This window comes from Callorhinus ursinus, unplaced genomic scaffold (assembly GCF_003265705.2).
Source record: "Callorhinus ursinus isolate GAN/ISIS: 27379988/994484 unplaced genomic scaffold, GSC_fseal_2.0 scaffold44, whole genome shotgun sequence".
Classification (NCBI taxonomy): domain Eukaryota; kingdom Metazoa; phylum Chordata; class Mammalia; order Carnivora; family Otariidae; genus Callorhinus; species Callorhinus ursinus.
In genome coordinates this window covers 1,481,332-1,498,459 of record NW_027397106.1, presented here as the reverse complement: position 1 = coordinate 1,498,459, position 17,128 = coordinate 1,481,332, and the positions used below count along the sequence as shown (strand labels likewise).

General features: G+C 39.8%; 1 protein-coding gene across 1 annotated transcript; it reads right to left on the bottom strand.

Moving 5' to 3' along the window:
• Nucleotides 1-15,500: 15,500 nt before the first annotated feature.
• Nucleotides 15,501-16,784, bottom strand: LOC112832592 (heterogeneous nuclear ribonucleoprotein D-like). The gene has a single exon (XM_025883318.2). It carries the CDS (start codon nt 16,687-16,689, stop codon nt 15,784-15,786), a length of 906 nt encoding a protein of 301 aa, XP_025739103.2. The 5' UTR covers nt 16,690-16,784; the 3' UTR covers nt 15,501-15,783.
• Between the last annotated feature and the right edge of the window lie 344 nt (nt 16,785-17,128).

The following is a 17,128-nucleotide window of genomic DNA, read 5'->3' as shown; positions in this document are numbered from 1 at the left end:
TTGACCTCTAAAATTTATTATAACCATATGGCCTTTCCTCCAAGTCTCATGTTAATTAGAGGGGTATATGGCCTTACTACCTTTAGAACAACCTCTCCACTTTTTCCTCTCCATCTTCTTCCTTTTTACCCATTCTCACTCAAAATACCTTCCTTTGAGGGGCACCTGGGTGGCTCAGTCAGTTAAGCGGCTGCCTTCAGTTCAGGTCATGGTCCCAGGGTCCTGGGATCGAGTCCCACATCGGGCTCCCTGCTCGGCAGGGAGTCTGCTTCTCCCTCTCCCTCTGCCTCCCGCTCCCCCTGCTTGTGTTCTCTCACTCGTTCTCTCGCTCTCTGTCAAATAAATGAGTAAATCCAAAAAAAAAAAAAACCTTCCTTTGAGTCTCTTTCCCCTGAAACGTCTTCAATTCCCTCTCCCCTTCACTCCCTCATCTTTCCAAAGCCTCCTTCTGCATTCCCCATCTCAGTTTATGGAGTCACCATGCACAGTCTCTCAAGCTAAAACCTTTGCAATTATCCTCATTTATGTCAAGTTGATCATCCAGACTTGTGACCAACTGAATTGCATTTCAGAACAGTCTCTTGAAGACATTTCTCCTCTCTGCCCTGTTTTGGTTCAAACTCTGATCACCAATACCCTGAACCCTTGCAACAGCCACCATTCACTTCTTTCTACCAGGTGTTTTCTATTCTACCACTACCACCACCAGAATTATCCTTCTAGAATATGAATCTGTTTGGGTCACTCCTCTGCTCAAACTTTGGCTCTGTATCTCTGTGAGATAGAGGTAAGCACTTGGGTGTGGCTCTAATTGCCCATCAATTCTGCTCCCTATGGGCTCTTCTGAGGCTAATGCCACATTGAGCTTCCTATGGTCCCAGGCTCTGTGAGGCCACATGCTTATTTCATATGGAAAATTCTTACCGGTCTTTCAATACTGCCTAACTAGCACCACTTCCAAGAACACTACACTGATACATTCCCCTCCAGAGAGTTAGATGCTCTCTCTCCTATGTACCCGTAGCAATTTGTTTATATTTTTATTTTAAGATTTATTGTGTTCTTTTAAAGTTTGTGAAAAATCTTTCTCTACTACCCCTCTATGAACTAAGCTCATTCAGGACAAGACTCAAATTTTCTTTGTCTTTGTATTTGCCCAGAGCAATAATTGACATGTTACTAAAGGTCAATATGCATTTTGTTGAGGGACTGATCCAGTAGCAGTTTTCTAATGGGCAGTCCCAGGCAGTTAATGTGAAGTTAACAGGACTACTCTTCCAATGTGCAAGAGCAAGTGCATTAAGAGAATATGCTAGAGTTGCAGGGCAATATACCCCAAAGACAAATGCAAATGACATTGGCTCTTTTTCTATTATTTGGATTAACTGATGTTTTAGATTAATTACTATTTTGGATGAACTCTGCCTCCACCTCCTTCCTGTAATATTGATCTAGTTGAGTATATAAATCCTCCACTTAGCTTATCCACACAATTGTACTTCTTGTGTAGGATAAATAGTTGGAAGTTAGTTGTAAATACTGCCTCATTCTGGGATAGCAGATTTGGGTGCTCTCTCCTGGCCTATTGTCAGTCATACTTAACAGACTTTGGTATGGATTTACTAAAGTTTTTGCTGGCTGAAAGATTTATTTTAAATCTTTAAATCTGTTTTTACCTTCTAACTCCAAAATTCTTTTTTTTTCCTGTTTTGTTTACTCCTATATCAAGCACTTGGAACAGTGATGGCACATAATAGGTATTTCATAAATATTTTTTGAATGAATGAATACATTTTTATTATTCTCAGATATTTCATATATTTGAATATATGAATATTCACATTTCACATATAAAAAAGAATATATATGACATAAATATAAATATTAAATAAGTAAAACAGAGAACTATGTTCCCACCTAGCCAAGAAATAGACTATTATTAATATTAGTGAAGCTTCCTTTGTGTATCTATCTGATTGCATCCCTTTTCTCTCCTTCTGGAGAAAACCTCTATTCCAAATTTTGTGTTTATCATTCCTTGAATTTCATTATGTTTTACTACATATAGATCCTTGACAATAAATTATTTAAATTTTAATGTGCTTGAACTTTTGTAAAAATTCTATCATGATGTATGAATTCTTTGGTGACTTGCTTTTTCCTCTCAACATCCTGTTTATGAGATTCATCCCCATTGCAGCATATAACTTTAGCTTATCTTAACTGCTGTATTATAGTTAAAAAAGGGAATAAACCACAATTTATTTAGCCATTTTCCTGTCAGTAAATAGTCAAGTTGTTTTCAGATCTTTGTTTTTACAAACAATACTGTTATAAACATTGTTCTATATGTCTTCAGGAATGCATATGCAGAATTTTCTGTAGGATATATATATATTTAAGAATAGAACTGCTGGTCACAGATAATATCATACTCAATGGTGAAAAACTGAAAGTTTTCTAAGATCAGGAAGAAGACAAAAGACAAGGATATTCACTCTTGCCACTTAGGTTCAACATAGTACGAGAAGGCCTAGCCAGAGCAATTAGACAAGAAAAATAAATAAAAGGCATCCAAATAGGAAAGAAAGAAGTAAAATGATCTCTGTTCATAGATAATATGATCTTGTATGTAAAACTCCTAAAGATTCCACCAAAAAACTGTTAGAACTATTAGAACTAATAATCTCAGCTAAGTTGCAGGATATAAAATCAACACACTAAGATCAGTTGTGTTTCTACACATTAACAATGAACAATCAAAAGGAATATTAAAGGGGCACCTGGGTGGCTCAGTTGGTTAGGTGACTGCCTTCGGCTCAGGTCATGATCCTGGAGTCTCACATCGGGCTCCCTGCTCAGCAAGGAGTCTGCTTCTCCCTCTGACCCTCCCCCCTCTCATGCTCTCTCTCTCTATCTCATTCTCTCTCTCAAGTAAATAAAATCTTAAAAAAAGAGATATTAAGAAAATAATCTCATTTACAATAGCACCAAAAAGACAGGGCTGCCTGGCTGGCTCAGTTGGTATAGCATACAACTCTTGAGCTTGGGGTTATGAGTTTAAGCCCCATGTTAGGCATTTTGCTTACTTAAAAAACAAAACATAACACAAACTCAAAATGATAGCATCAAAAAGAATAATATATATATATGTGTATACATACATTATACATACACATTATGTATATACAGATAGATAGTGTCTGTGTGTGTGTATTTTGAAATTTTTCTGTATATTATGATGTTTTGATATCTTAAAAAGTCTTTCTGGCTGGAGAGAGGCTACCCCTCCTAAGGCTAGCCAATTCTTAGAGACAGCAAAGACCCTAGCTAGGAGCATGGCTTTGATATGCAAACTAACCAATCCAGAGCCATACCTCCTCCAGCTAGCTAATGCACACAGGAAGCAATATTCCCCTGCCTTAATCATCTCAAGGCCAGCTACCAGGAAACTAGAGACCACTTCTATAGCCCAAAATCTACTAAAATTATTCAAATTAGCTAATCATAACTTGTTCACCATGTCCTGACTTGCCTTTTGCATGGAAACCCCAAAAAAGGCCATGGCTTAAACTTTACCCTCACTCCCATCTTCTGCATCCTGACCACCTTGATGGTTTTACATGTGGCCCTGCGTGGCATGTCATGCCTCCTGTTTCTAGGCCTTGTGAGCACAAGAAACTTTGTTTTGCTGAGCCTCTTCTCTGTCTCTTCTTGTGGCCACATCTGACTGACAATGTCATAAACAAAATATAAAACAATAAACCTAACCAAAGAGGCAAAAAACCTGTACACTGAAAACTACAAAACAGTGCTAAAAGAAATTAAAGAAGATACAAATAAATGGAAAGACATCCCATGTTCATGGGTTAGAAGAATTAATATTGTTAAAATGTCCATGCTACCCCAAATGATCTATAGATTCAATGCATTCCTCATCAAAATCCTAATGGCATTTTGCAGAAATAGGAAAAAAACGTTCTACAATTCATATGCAATCTCAAAAGACCCCCAAATAGCCAAAACAGTCTTCACAAAGAAAAAAAAAAACTGGAAGCCTCACACCCCCTGATTTCAAAACATATTATGAAGTTACAGTAATCACAACAGTGTGGTACTAGCATAAAGCCAGACATATAGACCAATGGAACAGAATAGGGAACCTGGTAATAAACCCTCATATATTGGTCTAATGATCTTTGACAAAGATGCCAAGTCTACACAATGGGGAAAGGATAGTCTCTTTAACAAATGGTGTTGGGAAGATTGGCTCTCCACATGCAAAAGAATAAAGTTGGACCCTTACCTTATACCATATCCAAAATGAATTAAAGACCTAAATGTAAGACCTGAAACTATAAAACTCTTAGAAAACATAAAGGAAAAGCTTTATGTGTTAGATTTGGCAATGATTTCTTGGATATGAACCAAAAGCACAGGCAACAGAAACAAAAATAGACCAATGTGACCACATCAAACTTAAAAGTTTCTGTACAGCAAAAGAAACAATAAACAGTTGAAAGACAACCTACAGAATGGGAGAAAATATTTGCAAACCACATATCTGATAAGAGGTTAGTATCTAGAATATACGAAGAAACTATAACTTAACAATGAAAAGATCCAATTAGAGGGGCGCCTGGGTGTTTTAGTCAATTAAGTGTCTGATTCTTGATTTCGGCTCAGGTCATGATCTCAGGGTTGTGAAATGGAGCCCCACATCAGGCTCTGCGCTGGGTGTGGAGCCTGGTTAAGATTCTCTCTCTCTCTCCCCCTCTGCCCCTCCCCCTCCCTCTCTTTTTTTTTTAAGATTTTATTTATTTATTTGACAGAGAGCGAGAGCGAGAGCGAGAGCAGGAACACAAGCAGGGGGAGTGGCAGAGGGAGAAACAGGATTCCCACAGAGCAGGGAGCCCAATGTGGGGCTCAATCCCAGGACCCTGAGATCATGACCTGAGCTGAAGGCAGACGCTTAATGACTGAGCCACCCAGGCGCCCCTCCTTCTCTTTCTCTTAAAAAAAAAAAGAGATCCAGTTAGAAAGTGGGCAAAGGACTTTAATAAACATTTACTCAAAGAAGATATACATATTGTCAAAAGTATATGGAAAGCTGCTAAATATTATAATCATTAGGGAAATGCAAATCAAAACCACAATGAGCTATCACCTCACATCTGTTAGGATGGCCAATATAAAAAAACAACAACTTTTTTTTTGTTAAAAAAAAGAAGAAAATGACAAATGCTAGTGAAGATATAAATAAATTGGGATCTTTGTGCTGCTTCCTGGGGGAATGTAAAATGGGGCAGCCACTATGGAAAACAGGAATACAGTATGGAGTTTCCTCAAAAAAAATAAAAATAGAATTATCATATGACTAAGCAGTCTCATTTCTGGGTATTTATCCCAAAGAGTTGAAGAAAAGATCTGAGAGAGATATGTGCATACCTATGTTCATTGCAGCATTATTCATAATTACCAAGAACTAGAAACAATCTATCCATCAACAGATGAATGGATAAAGAAGATGTACATACGATATACATATAGTAATATATATACAATGGAATAATATTGCAAATCTTGTCATATGCTTTAACATGGATAAATCTTGGGGCACCTGGGTGGCTCAGTTAGTTGAGCATCTGTCTTCGGCTTGGGTTGTGTTCCCCGAGTCCTGGGATCAAGCTGCATGTGGGGCTCCCTGCACAGCGGGAACCTGCTTCTCCTTCTCCCTCTGCAGCAACCCCTGCTTGTGGTCTCTCACTCTCTTTCTCTCTCAAATAAATAAATATCTTTTTTAAAAACAGTGGATAAATCTTGAAGACATTATGTTAAGTGAAGCAAGTCAGTCACAAAAAGACAAATACTGCATGATTTCACTTTTAGGAGATATCTAAAACGTCAAACTCTTACAAACAGAAAATAGAATGATGGTTGCCAGGGGCTGGGAGAGGGGGGAGAGAGGGAGTTATTCAAAGGTATAGAGGTTTGGTTTTGCAAAATGAAAAAGTTCTAGACATCTATTGCACAACAGGGAACAAAACATACAGTTAACACTGCTATACTGTACACTTAAGGTTAAGATGATAAATTTTATGTTATATTTTTAAACACCTCCCCCCACAAAGGATGAACAGAATTTCTGGGTAATAGGGTGTGCGTATCTTCAACTTTAGAATATAAAACTAAATTGCTTTCAAATTGGTTGTGCCAATTACCCTATCACTAGCACTGCGTAAAAATTTTGCTCCACATCCTCACCAGCATTTGGTATTGTCATTCTTTTAAAATTTCACCCTCGATGGTTGTTTTAATTTGCATTTTATTGATTACTAGAGACTTTGAGTCTCTTTTCAGATGTTTATTGGCTATTTGGATTTCCACGTAAGTGAATGACCTATTCGTGTCTTTTGCCCATTTTTCTATTGTTCTGTTTATCTTTTCAATTGATTTTTATCAGTTCTTTATATATTCTATGTGCAAATCCTTTGTAAGTCAATCAAGTAGCAAATATCCCCCAGTTTGTGCCTTCTCTTGTCACTTTTTAAATGAAGACATTTAAAGAAAATAATCTTTTTATGTAGTCAAATTTTCCTGTCTCTTCCAATATGATTTACTCTGTATCTTGGTTTAAGAATTTTTTTTTCACCCTGAGGTCACAAAGACTTTCTATGTTTTCTCCTAAAACATTAAAGTTGTGGTGAAATTGAATTTTGAAGAGGTGTGAGCACCTGGGGTAAATCAAGAGAGCGGCTTTCCTTCTTTCATAGGAGGCAGATGCCCAAAGTGGTCTATCTACATGGAGTTAGAGCCAAAGTGGCTGCAGCGAGAGTTGGTCTAACCTCAGGAAGGGTTTCCTGTCAATGAGGGTTTGCAAAGTTTCACTGGCTTATCGAGGCAATAGAGTCTATTGCATTTTGTTTGGTAGCAGGGGGTGGTTGCTTGGGGGTTGCTGAACACTAGAGAGATTATGATTCAACTGGAAGGGAAGAGGTGAAGAGGCAAGGGACAGACAAAATGACTGTCAGTTCTCTGTGAACCTAAATGTATCACTAACAGGCTGCAAGGAACAAACTAAAAATAAGTGTGTTCAGCTCTATCTCTGCTTCCATACTTACCCCTTATCTTTCACTTAGAACTTTCTATCTAGCAGAAATAAAACAATCTCAAGAGAATATGGCCAAAACCACAGTGGAAAGGATTTAAAAAAAAGTACAGCATTGAGTTAGAAATACTCTACTTGAGGACCAACAGAAGTGTGGACCTTCTCTGGAGCCTTTCAAAGTCAGACTAGAATGGCTTTGAGTGGAGGGAGGAGACCTCTGGAGCTGTTTGGATCTCCGCAAAGGGTTTTTTTCAGTCTCATGACTGGGTCACCTGAAAAGTCCTTCTTGTTCTATTTAACCCAGGCTGGCTGCCCCCAACAAGGAGGACCTTTCAAAAGAAGCCAGTAGAGGAGGTTTAGGAAAGAAAAGGAGACAGAAAGCCTGGCCCCTATAGGAAAGCAGGAGTGGAGTAAGAAGAAAAACCCTAGAGGAATAGGCTGACAGAGTGTGGATGAATGACACTCCTGGCTCCTCCAAAGGGACATCACCATCAATCTTTAGTTTTTCATCCAAGCTAGTGAAGGGGAGCAAGAGAGGAAGGACAATGCAGTGTAAATTATTACACAGCCCTTGGCTTTCAGAGTGCCGCCAGTAAAAGAGATTTATGGAGTGAAAACTTCAAGCACAGGGTTCTAGAAAATGCTCACACCACCTTCAGGCACACTTACAACTACATCTGTGCACTGATGCACGTGCCCCTCTCCATGTGCACGTACATTCATGCCCACAGAAACAGCCCGTATGCAATAGTGTGCAACATAATTACACTACACTTCAGAAACAACCCTGTCCATTCTTCTGTTTCCACCAGGCTCCAGGGTAGATCCAACCACTGATGGGAGTTTTGTTCCAGTTGGCAAGGTATAAGAGAGCACCTATAAAAGAGATGAGGAGTTACAGAAGTTGCACTAAGGAATATCAAATTGAATATGGGGAATGATTTTTCTTGAGGAAGGGCATGGAGGAAAGCAGTGTTTCATGCAAGTTATTCTGTTAGCTATATATAAGAGGGAGTTAACTTTTTACCACTAGAGACAGGAAGACTGAGAAGGAGACTATGCCTTAGAATAGATACAAAAAGCGACTCTTGGAAATGTCAGATAAAAACAAGGACTGTAACTGCCAGGACTAGACACATTGATCCTGGGGTGATGTGTATCTGTCTCCTGTCCTCTTCTTTCTATTTCCAATTTCTTGGGTGTCGGGGTACAGCCAGGAGCTGTGGGAGAGGGATCTTTGCTCTCATGCCCTTGGGTGCTCTAATGAGGAAGACTACTGCCCTGTCTGGGTGTCTTAGGAGTTCACTCAGAGGCTTACAGACAAGGACTTCTGAGCCAAACCCATGGCAAAGTCCCAGCTGGTGTAAAACAGCCTCTTAGACAAACAGAGAGGCAAAGGGAGGGGAGGCTCGGGCTGTTGAGAGAGCAGCTCAGCTATCCTTCCAACCACGGTGCTCTTACACACCCTACGCTGATTGTGACCACTCTTCCTTTCTTCCCTCGATTCAATGTTAATGGTTGGGAATTACTTTGGGTATTTAACTTTACTTCCTCATGCTTCGGTGGTAACAATATCTAGGATAGGCATACATAAGACTTTAATATGTTTAAAAGCAATTGCAGAATCATCATAGAGACTTGTGAAATTATAATTTCAGCTGTATTTGTTTTTATGTGCCATTTATTAGGTTGAACCTTATTTGACTGCTGACATATTTGAGCATTTTTACCTACAAAAATAATCACCTTGTCAATTTCACCTGAATATTAAGAACCTATTGTGTGTTTAATAAGAGTAGAGGGCAATGAGCCAAGCTGCCTTCCCCCCCCCAGATCAGCTTCACCATCTAGTCTTACATAACTTTTCTGTGTCCCTTTCCTTATTCTTAGAATGGAGATAACAATAGTACTTACCGGGGCCCCTGGGTGGCTCAGTCAGTAAGCCTCTGCCTTCGGCTCAGGTCATGATCCCAGGGTCCTGGAATCGAGCTCCACATTGGGCTCCCTGTTCAGTGGGGAGTCTGCTTCTCCCTCTCCCTCTGCCTGCAGCTCCCCTTGCTTGTGCTCTCTCTCTGTCAAATAAATAAATAAAGTCTTAAAAAAATAAAAAAAAAGTACTTACCTCCTAGGCTCATTGTGAAAATTTAAATGAGCTATCATATACAAAGCACTTAGAATGGTGCCTAACTCAAAGCAAGCTGTATATAAATATTGACTATTATTACATGCTAGTCACTGTTATCTCACTTAATTTTATTAAATATATCAGGCACACAAAAAAGGTATAGATAATAAGAAAATTAACATTTATCTGTCCACCTTCCAGCTTAGAAGTGAAACATCACAGATATAGTGGAAACCCCATAGAAATCCTTCCCCTATCACATTACCATCCCTTTGTTCTCAGAGGTAACTTTTTTTTTTAAGATTTTATTTATTTATTTGACAGAGAGACACAGCGAGAGAGGGAACACAAGCAGGGGGAATGGGAAAGGGAGAAGTAGGCTTCCGGCCAATCAGGGAGCCCAGTGCAGGGCTCGATCCCAGGACCCTGGGATCATGACCTGAGCCGAAGGCAGACACTTAACGACCGAGCCACCCAGGTGCCCCTCAGAGTTAACTTCTGTCCTGAATTTGATGCTTATCATTACCATTGAAGTTTTTATACATTTACTACATATGTGTATAACATAAGCTACATACAGTGTTAATATGTTTCTTAGTTTTATAAGTGGTGTCATACCATACTTATCCTTCAACTTGCATTTGTTGTTCAGTATTATGTTTTTGATATTTATATATGTGGATTCATGAAGCTCTAATTTATTCATTTTTACTACTGTAAAACTATTCTTTTTTTTTTTTGACAGAGAGAGAGAGACAGCTAGAGCAGGAACACAAGCAAGGGGAGTGGGAGAGGGAGAAGCAGGCCTCCCGGTGAGCAAGGAGCCCAATGTGGGGCTCGATCCCAGGACCCTGGTATCATGACCTGAGCTGTAGGCAGACGCTTAATGACTGAGCTGCCCAGGTGCCCCTACTGTAAAAATATTCTAATGAAAAGAATTTATTTAAGTTTATTTAAGCCATTCTCCTTTGGGGTAACATTGAAGTTGCTTCCAAATCTCTGCTATTACAAACTCATTTAATTTTGTCAGCCACTTTATATTGGGAAAATGGCAAACGTCTCTACATGGCATGATCTAGAGGAAGAGTGATAAGCAGTTACTTCAGATAAGTAGTCAAGGATTTTCTTCAGTGATGGGAAGCCACTGGAGGATGTTGAGCAGGACAGTGATTTATTTTTTAATAGATTATTATGGCTACTATCATAATATCCAGGAGGTAAAAATGGAAGCAGGAGGACTGGCTAGGAGTTTTTTGCTATAAACTAGAGGTGACGGTGACTTAGATCAGGATAGTAGCAGAGGAAAATCCTGGAAGTGGACAGAATCAGCATATAAATAGAAATTAGACCCAGTAAGATTTTCTAATGGATTTGATAAAGATTCCATAAAAGAGAAGCCAAGGATAACTCTCCAGTTTTTTGCCTGAGTAAATGGACGAATGATGGCGCTATTTTCTTAAATGGGGAACTTTTTTTTAACATATAATGTATTATTTGTTTCAGGGGTGCAGGTCTGTGATTCGTTAGTCTTACACAATTCACAGCACTCACTATAGCACATACCCTCCCCAATGTCCATCACCCAGCCACCCCATCCCTTCCACCCCCCTCTACTCCAGCAACCCTCAGTTTGTTTCCTGAGATTAAGAGTCTCTTATGGTTTGTCTCCCTCTCTGGTGTCATCTTGTTTCATTTTTTCCTCCCTTCCCCTATGATCCTCTGCCTTGTTTCTCAAATTCCTCATATCAGTGAGATCATATGATAATTGTCTTTCTCTGATTGACTTATTTCGCTCAGCGTAATACCCTCTAGTTCCATCCACATCGTTGCAAATGGCAAGATTTCATTTTTTGATGCCTGCATAATATTCCATTGTATATATATACCACATCTTTCTCCATTCATCTGTTGATGGACATCTAGGCACTTTCTGTAGTTTGGCTATTGTGGACATTGCTGCTATAAACATTGGGGTGCATGTGCCCCTTTGGATCACTACATTTGTATCTTTAGGGTAAATACCCAGTAGTGCACTTGCTGGGTCGTAGGGTAGCTCTATTTTCAACTTTTTGAGGAATGTCCATACTGTTTTCCAGAGTGGCTGCACCAGCTTGCATTCCCACCAGCAGTGTTGTCGGGTTCTTTAAATGGGGAACTTTTCAAGAGGAGGAGGAGATTTGGGAGGAAAATGACTACTGTCCTTCGTTTTGAACGTGTTAATTTTGAGATTAGACATCCAAGTAGAAACTTTGAATTGGAAGTTCAACATATGAGTGTGGTGTTTAGAGGATAGGGATAAACTAAATATGTTAATTTAAAGTCATTAGCATAATAATGTTTCTTGCCTTGAAATCTCATGTATTTTCCTCAAAAAATGTTTCACTTTTGCTTTCCACATTAGACTTTTAGTCCAGCTGGAATTAAATTTTTTTGTATAGTGAGAGAAAAGGATTTAATTCCCCTCCCACGGGAGGTCCATTTTCCCCAGCAGCATTTTGTATGCAGTCCTGCCTTTTTTCCTCTGGTCTGAAATGTCAGATATCAAATTTAAATAGCACAGGTCTGTTTCTGGATTCTCTATTCTTTTAAATTTGTCAATTTGACTCTGCCTATGCAGACACCACACCATCTTAATCATTGCGATTTAGTCAGGGCTTAGTGCAAGAGCAGAAACAACTCTAGATATTCCTAGAGCAGAAAGGAATTTACTACATCAAATTAAAGGAATTCAATGCTTGCAAAATTGTTGGAAGGGCTGAAAGAACAGTCAGAAGGTGCCACTAAACTCATTAGTTGAAGAACATACCACTGTGGTTGATCAACAGGCCAGGAAGAGCCTGCTCCCACCATCATAGCTGTCAACAACGCTTCTATATGCAAAGCTTCTAAGAAAAGGCTGTAGTTGCTATTTATAGTCAAATATCCATTCCATTTTTTTTTGTCCTCAGTCAGCACCTGGCTGGCTCTGGTTCCTGGTGGAGAGACCCATATCTTTATTCCTGAAGGAGCTAGCCTGTAATTGTCCTGCCTGCATTGGGGTGCTCTAATCTTCCATGAGCTTCACCCCAGTCATGGAGGTACTGTGAGGCACCTCAGAGAATCCCCTGGGTTTTGAGCATACTCCTCCTTGCTCTTATTGTGAGGCAACAACTCTCTTTCACCTCAGCTGGTCCAGGAACCCCTTTGCTTCAGTTCAGTGGCATGAAGAACACAAAATGACCAGGAAGCTGCAAACCTCTCCTGGGAATTTATCCCTCTAAGCCAGCAGAATCCAAAGTTAAAGGAATGGGAGGTAAGAAAAATGTTCAAGGAGGTCAATATGTCTTAACAGAGAAGTCAGCCTTATATACACTCCTTGGTGCCTAGATCCATGTATTGTGGCTATGGGGAAAATATCTTCAGATATGGCTCACCCAATCAGTCTTGTAAGATAGCACCTTAACCTCGGAAGATGTTGTCTCGCGGGTGGCTCTGTAACTGAGTCTTCATTAGGCCATTCCATCAGTCCATAAAGTCAGCCATCTCTGGATGATGGAGTACATGGTAAGACTATTGAATCCCGTGAGCATGAACACACTGCTTCACTTCTTTTGCTGTGAACTTGGGATGGGAAAAATATAGTGTGGGATATCATGCTAGTGAATAAGGCATTTAGTAAGTTCATGGATAATGGTGCTGACAGAAGCATTGTGGGCAGAGAAGGCAAATCTATATCCGGAAAAAGTATCGATCCCAGTGAGGACAAAACACCGCATCTTCCATGATGGGAGAGATCCACTATTATCAACGTGCCTTAGCAGGTTCCCTCAGGTACAGTACCATATGGCTCATGATTGGTCTGTGCTGTTGGCAGATTAGAAGGTATATAATAGCCAGATCTGCCTTGGTGAGAGAAAATCTGTTTTGTTGAATAATTTCCAAACTTGTTCTCATAGCTACAGTATTAATGAGCCCTTTTAGCAAGCCCTGGGTGGCTTGATAAAAAGGCTGACTGACATTTACAGATCCGGGTCATCTTGTCCACCTGAATATCGAGACCTGTCAGTGCCCTTTGGTAATTGAGCATATACCAGTTTGTAGTTTTGTTGATTATTCCTATTTTATCTTTGTTTTCTAATTTTTACTTTTGCAATTATTATTTCTTTCCATCTGCTTTGGTGGGGGGGAGTTTGCTGTGACATTCTTTTTGTAACTCAGCTCTTTGCTTTTCTTTCTTCTTTTCTAATGTATTAAGGCTATAAACCCCTCTCTGATGCTGCTTTTGCTGTGTCCCACATATTTTATCTATTTTCTTTGTTGTTCATTCTAAATATTATCTAATTTCCATTATTTATTATGCTTTGAAATTTGTTCTTAAATTACTAGCCATATGGGATTTTATCTTTTTGTTATTGCTATCTAAATTAATTGCTTATGTTCAGAGAAATGTGGTCTCTGTAACACTGATTCTTTTTATTTGTTGAGATTTGTTTTGTGGGACAGTGTATGGTCAATTTTGAAATGTGCTGTACACTCTTTTTTTTTTAAGAGAGGAAAGTTTAGGGGGTGGGGCAGAGGGAGATGGAGAGAGAGAGAATATTAAGTAGGCTCCATGGCCAACACAGAGACTAACTTGGGGCTCAATTTCATGACCCTGAGATCATGACCTGAGTTGGACATTTACCTGACTGAGCTATCCGGGCATCCAAAATGTTCTGTACCTTCTTAAGACAAATGTGTATTCCCTAATTGCTGCATAAAGGGTTCTATATATCCATCAGTGCATCCTTGTTAATTGTGTTATTCAAATCTCCTGTCTTTACTAATTTTTGTTTACCAACTTATTTGTTTGAGGGTTATGATTTTTTAATTTCCAACTTATAAAAATATATCATTTTCTTCTTATAGCTTTGTTTTATGCATTTGGAGTGATTATACCAAAGTAAGCAATTACAGGACAGCCACTGGGTGGCTCAGTCGGTTAAGTGTCCGCCTTCGGCTCAGACCATGATCCCGGGGTCCTGGGATCGAGTCCCCCATTGGGTTCCTTGCTCAGCAAGGAGCCTGCTTCTCCCTCTGCTTCTGCCTGCCGCTCCCCCTGCTTGTGCTCGCTCTCTCTGTCAAATAAATGAATAAAATCTTTAAAGAAAAAAGTAAGCAATTGCTGTATCTTCCTAGTGAACTGTTACTTTTATGATTATGTAGTGACTACTTTTTTATCTTAAAGTTTGTTTTTTTATTGTAGTACAATATACATAAACATAAAATTTACCTTTTTTTAAAAGATTTTATTTATTTGGCAGAGAGAGACATAGCGAGAGAAGGAACACAAGCAGGGGCAGAGGTAGAGGGAGAAACAGGCTTCCCGCTGAGCAAGGAGCCTGATGTGGGGCTTGATCCCAGGACCCTGGGATCATGACCTGAGCCAAAGACAGATGTTTAATGACTGAGCCGCCCAGGCACCCCTAAAATTTACCATTTTAACCAAATTTAACAGTTCAGTGTCATTAAGCATGTTCACACTGTTGTGCAATCATTACCACTATCCATCTCCAAAACTTTCAATCATCCCATTAACCAATAACTCCCCATTATCCTTTCCCTCCAACCCCTGGTAACCACTATTCTGAGGATGTTTTTTTCCCTTTTAGTAGGCTCCACTCCCAGTATGGAGTCCAGTACGGAATTTGAACTTACTACCCTGAGATCAAGGGTCGGGTGCTTAACTGATTGAGCCACCTAGGCACCCTCTGTGTATCTTAAAGTCTATGTTGCCTCTTAGTAACATAGCACTGCCAGTTTATTTGGTATCTCTTTTACTCTCAAGCATTCCACGTCATTATGACATATAATAGCGCATAACTAAATTTTTTTATTATTATTATTTAACTGAGAGAGACACAACGAGAGAGGGAACACAAGCAGAGGGAGCGGGAGCAGGGGAAGCAGGCTTCCCACGGAGCAGGGAGCCCAGTGTGGGGCTCGATCCCAGGACCCTGGTATCATGACCCGAGCCAAAGGCAGACGCCTAACGACTGAGCCACCCAGGTGCCCCAAGCACATAACTAAATTTTTAAATCCAGTCTGACAATCCAGTCTTTTAACTGGTGACTTGAGTCCACTTACAATTATTGAGTTTACTGATAACTTTCTTTTTTATGTACTATCTTATTTTGTACTTATATTTCTTCCATGTGTCTCTCTTCCTGCTTTCTATTAAATTGCTGAAAGTTTTAAATTCCTTTTATCCTTTACTGATTTGAAAGTTGTATATTCTATTTCTTTTTTTTTTCACATAAGGAAGCATTTATTTGAGGTTTAACATGGAATCATACAAATAAAATTTGTATAAACACAAATCCACATCGAGTCATAACACAGATAGCAAAAGACAAAGTAAAAACAAAGAAAACTAATTGGCGGCTATATACAGTTGGACAGTTGTGTCTTGTACACTAGAAAGTCTTTTACAAAATAATCATCTTAGATCAACAGAAGACCAATCTTCAATGTCGTCCTGCAAGATGGGTTAACTTTAGCAATCTCCTCCTGTTTTCTCCAACATCCTCCTTTAGTATGGCTGGTAATTGTTTTGGTGATTGCCACCCCCTCGAGACGCCTTGCCGTAAGTGCTCTGTTGCCCACTGTAGTCTGCATATCCCTGTCCATATCCATAGTTCCCATAGTTATACCCAGTATAATCATAGCCGCCATAGCCACTATAGTTTTGATCACCACCATAGGCACTATTGTAATTTCCATATCCTTGATCATAATAGTTATTAAATCCTTGGTTCCAGTTTTGGCCCTGACCTCGTCCACGACCCCTAGTACCACCTCGTCCACCAGCTGCAGCACCTCTTCCTCCTTTTTGTTGTTGCTGTTGCTGCCTGTATACCTCTTTGGGTTGTGCAACTTTGATTTCACACTTCCCAGAACCAATTTGATGATATCTGCTTTCTAACAATTTCTTTACTGGCTCTTCGTCTGTATATGTAATAAAACAAAATCCTCTTCTTTCATTTGTTTTTGTATCCATGGGAAGTTCAATATTTTCAATCTCTCCAAAGGCTCCAAAATATTCTTTAATTTGTTCTTCAGAAGTATCTGGGCTCAATCCACCCACAAAAACCTTTTTGGGGGGTTCTTTCCCTTTTAAAGCTTTGGCCCTTTTGGGGTCTATCAATTTGCCATCCAATTTGTGTTCTTTCAGTTCCAAGACCTTATCAACACTAGCAGCATCTTTGAAAAGCACAAATCCAAATCCTCTTGATCTTCCAGTCACTGGATCTGTTTTTATTGTACAGTCTACAACTTCCCCAAATCGAGACAAATATTCAGTCAGATCTTTCTTGCTCGTATCCCAGCTCAAGCCTCCAATAAACATTTTACCGTCATCCTGCTGATTCTTGCTCGCGTTGATCTTGGATCCCTCTGCGAATTCCTCTATGTTGCTGTACTCGTTCATGTCCTCCATGGTGGCGGAGTTGTCGGCCGGGGGGTGCTGGCGCGCAGTCCGGGTCGCGGCAGCAGCGGCGGCGGAGCGTTGTATGGCGCTGGATTTAAAATGGCGGCGGAAGAGCTGTATATTCTATTTCTATTCTTTTCATGATTACTCAAATTTTTAAAAAATAATCTTACTGGCAGGGCACCTAGGTGGCTCAGTCGGTTAAACATCTGCCTTCTGCTCAGATCATGATCCCAGGGTCCTGGGTTGAAGTCCCACATCAGGCTCCTTGCTCAGCAGGGAGCTTGCTTCTCCCTCTCCCTCTGCCTGGCACTCCCCCCTTCTTGTGCTCTCTCTCTGTCAAATAAATAAAATCTTAAAAAAAATAATAATCTTATTGGCTTAGTCAATATCTCTACTATCTTCCCAAATAACGTAAGAGCCTTGGAAAAATTTAACTCTGATCATA

Bases quoted from the DNA above. Each gene is read 5' to 3' on its own strand.
- LOC112832592 (XM_025883318.2), bottom strand. From the start codon at position 16,689: ATGGAGGACATGAACGAGTACAGCAACATAGAGGAATTCGCAGAGGGA.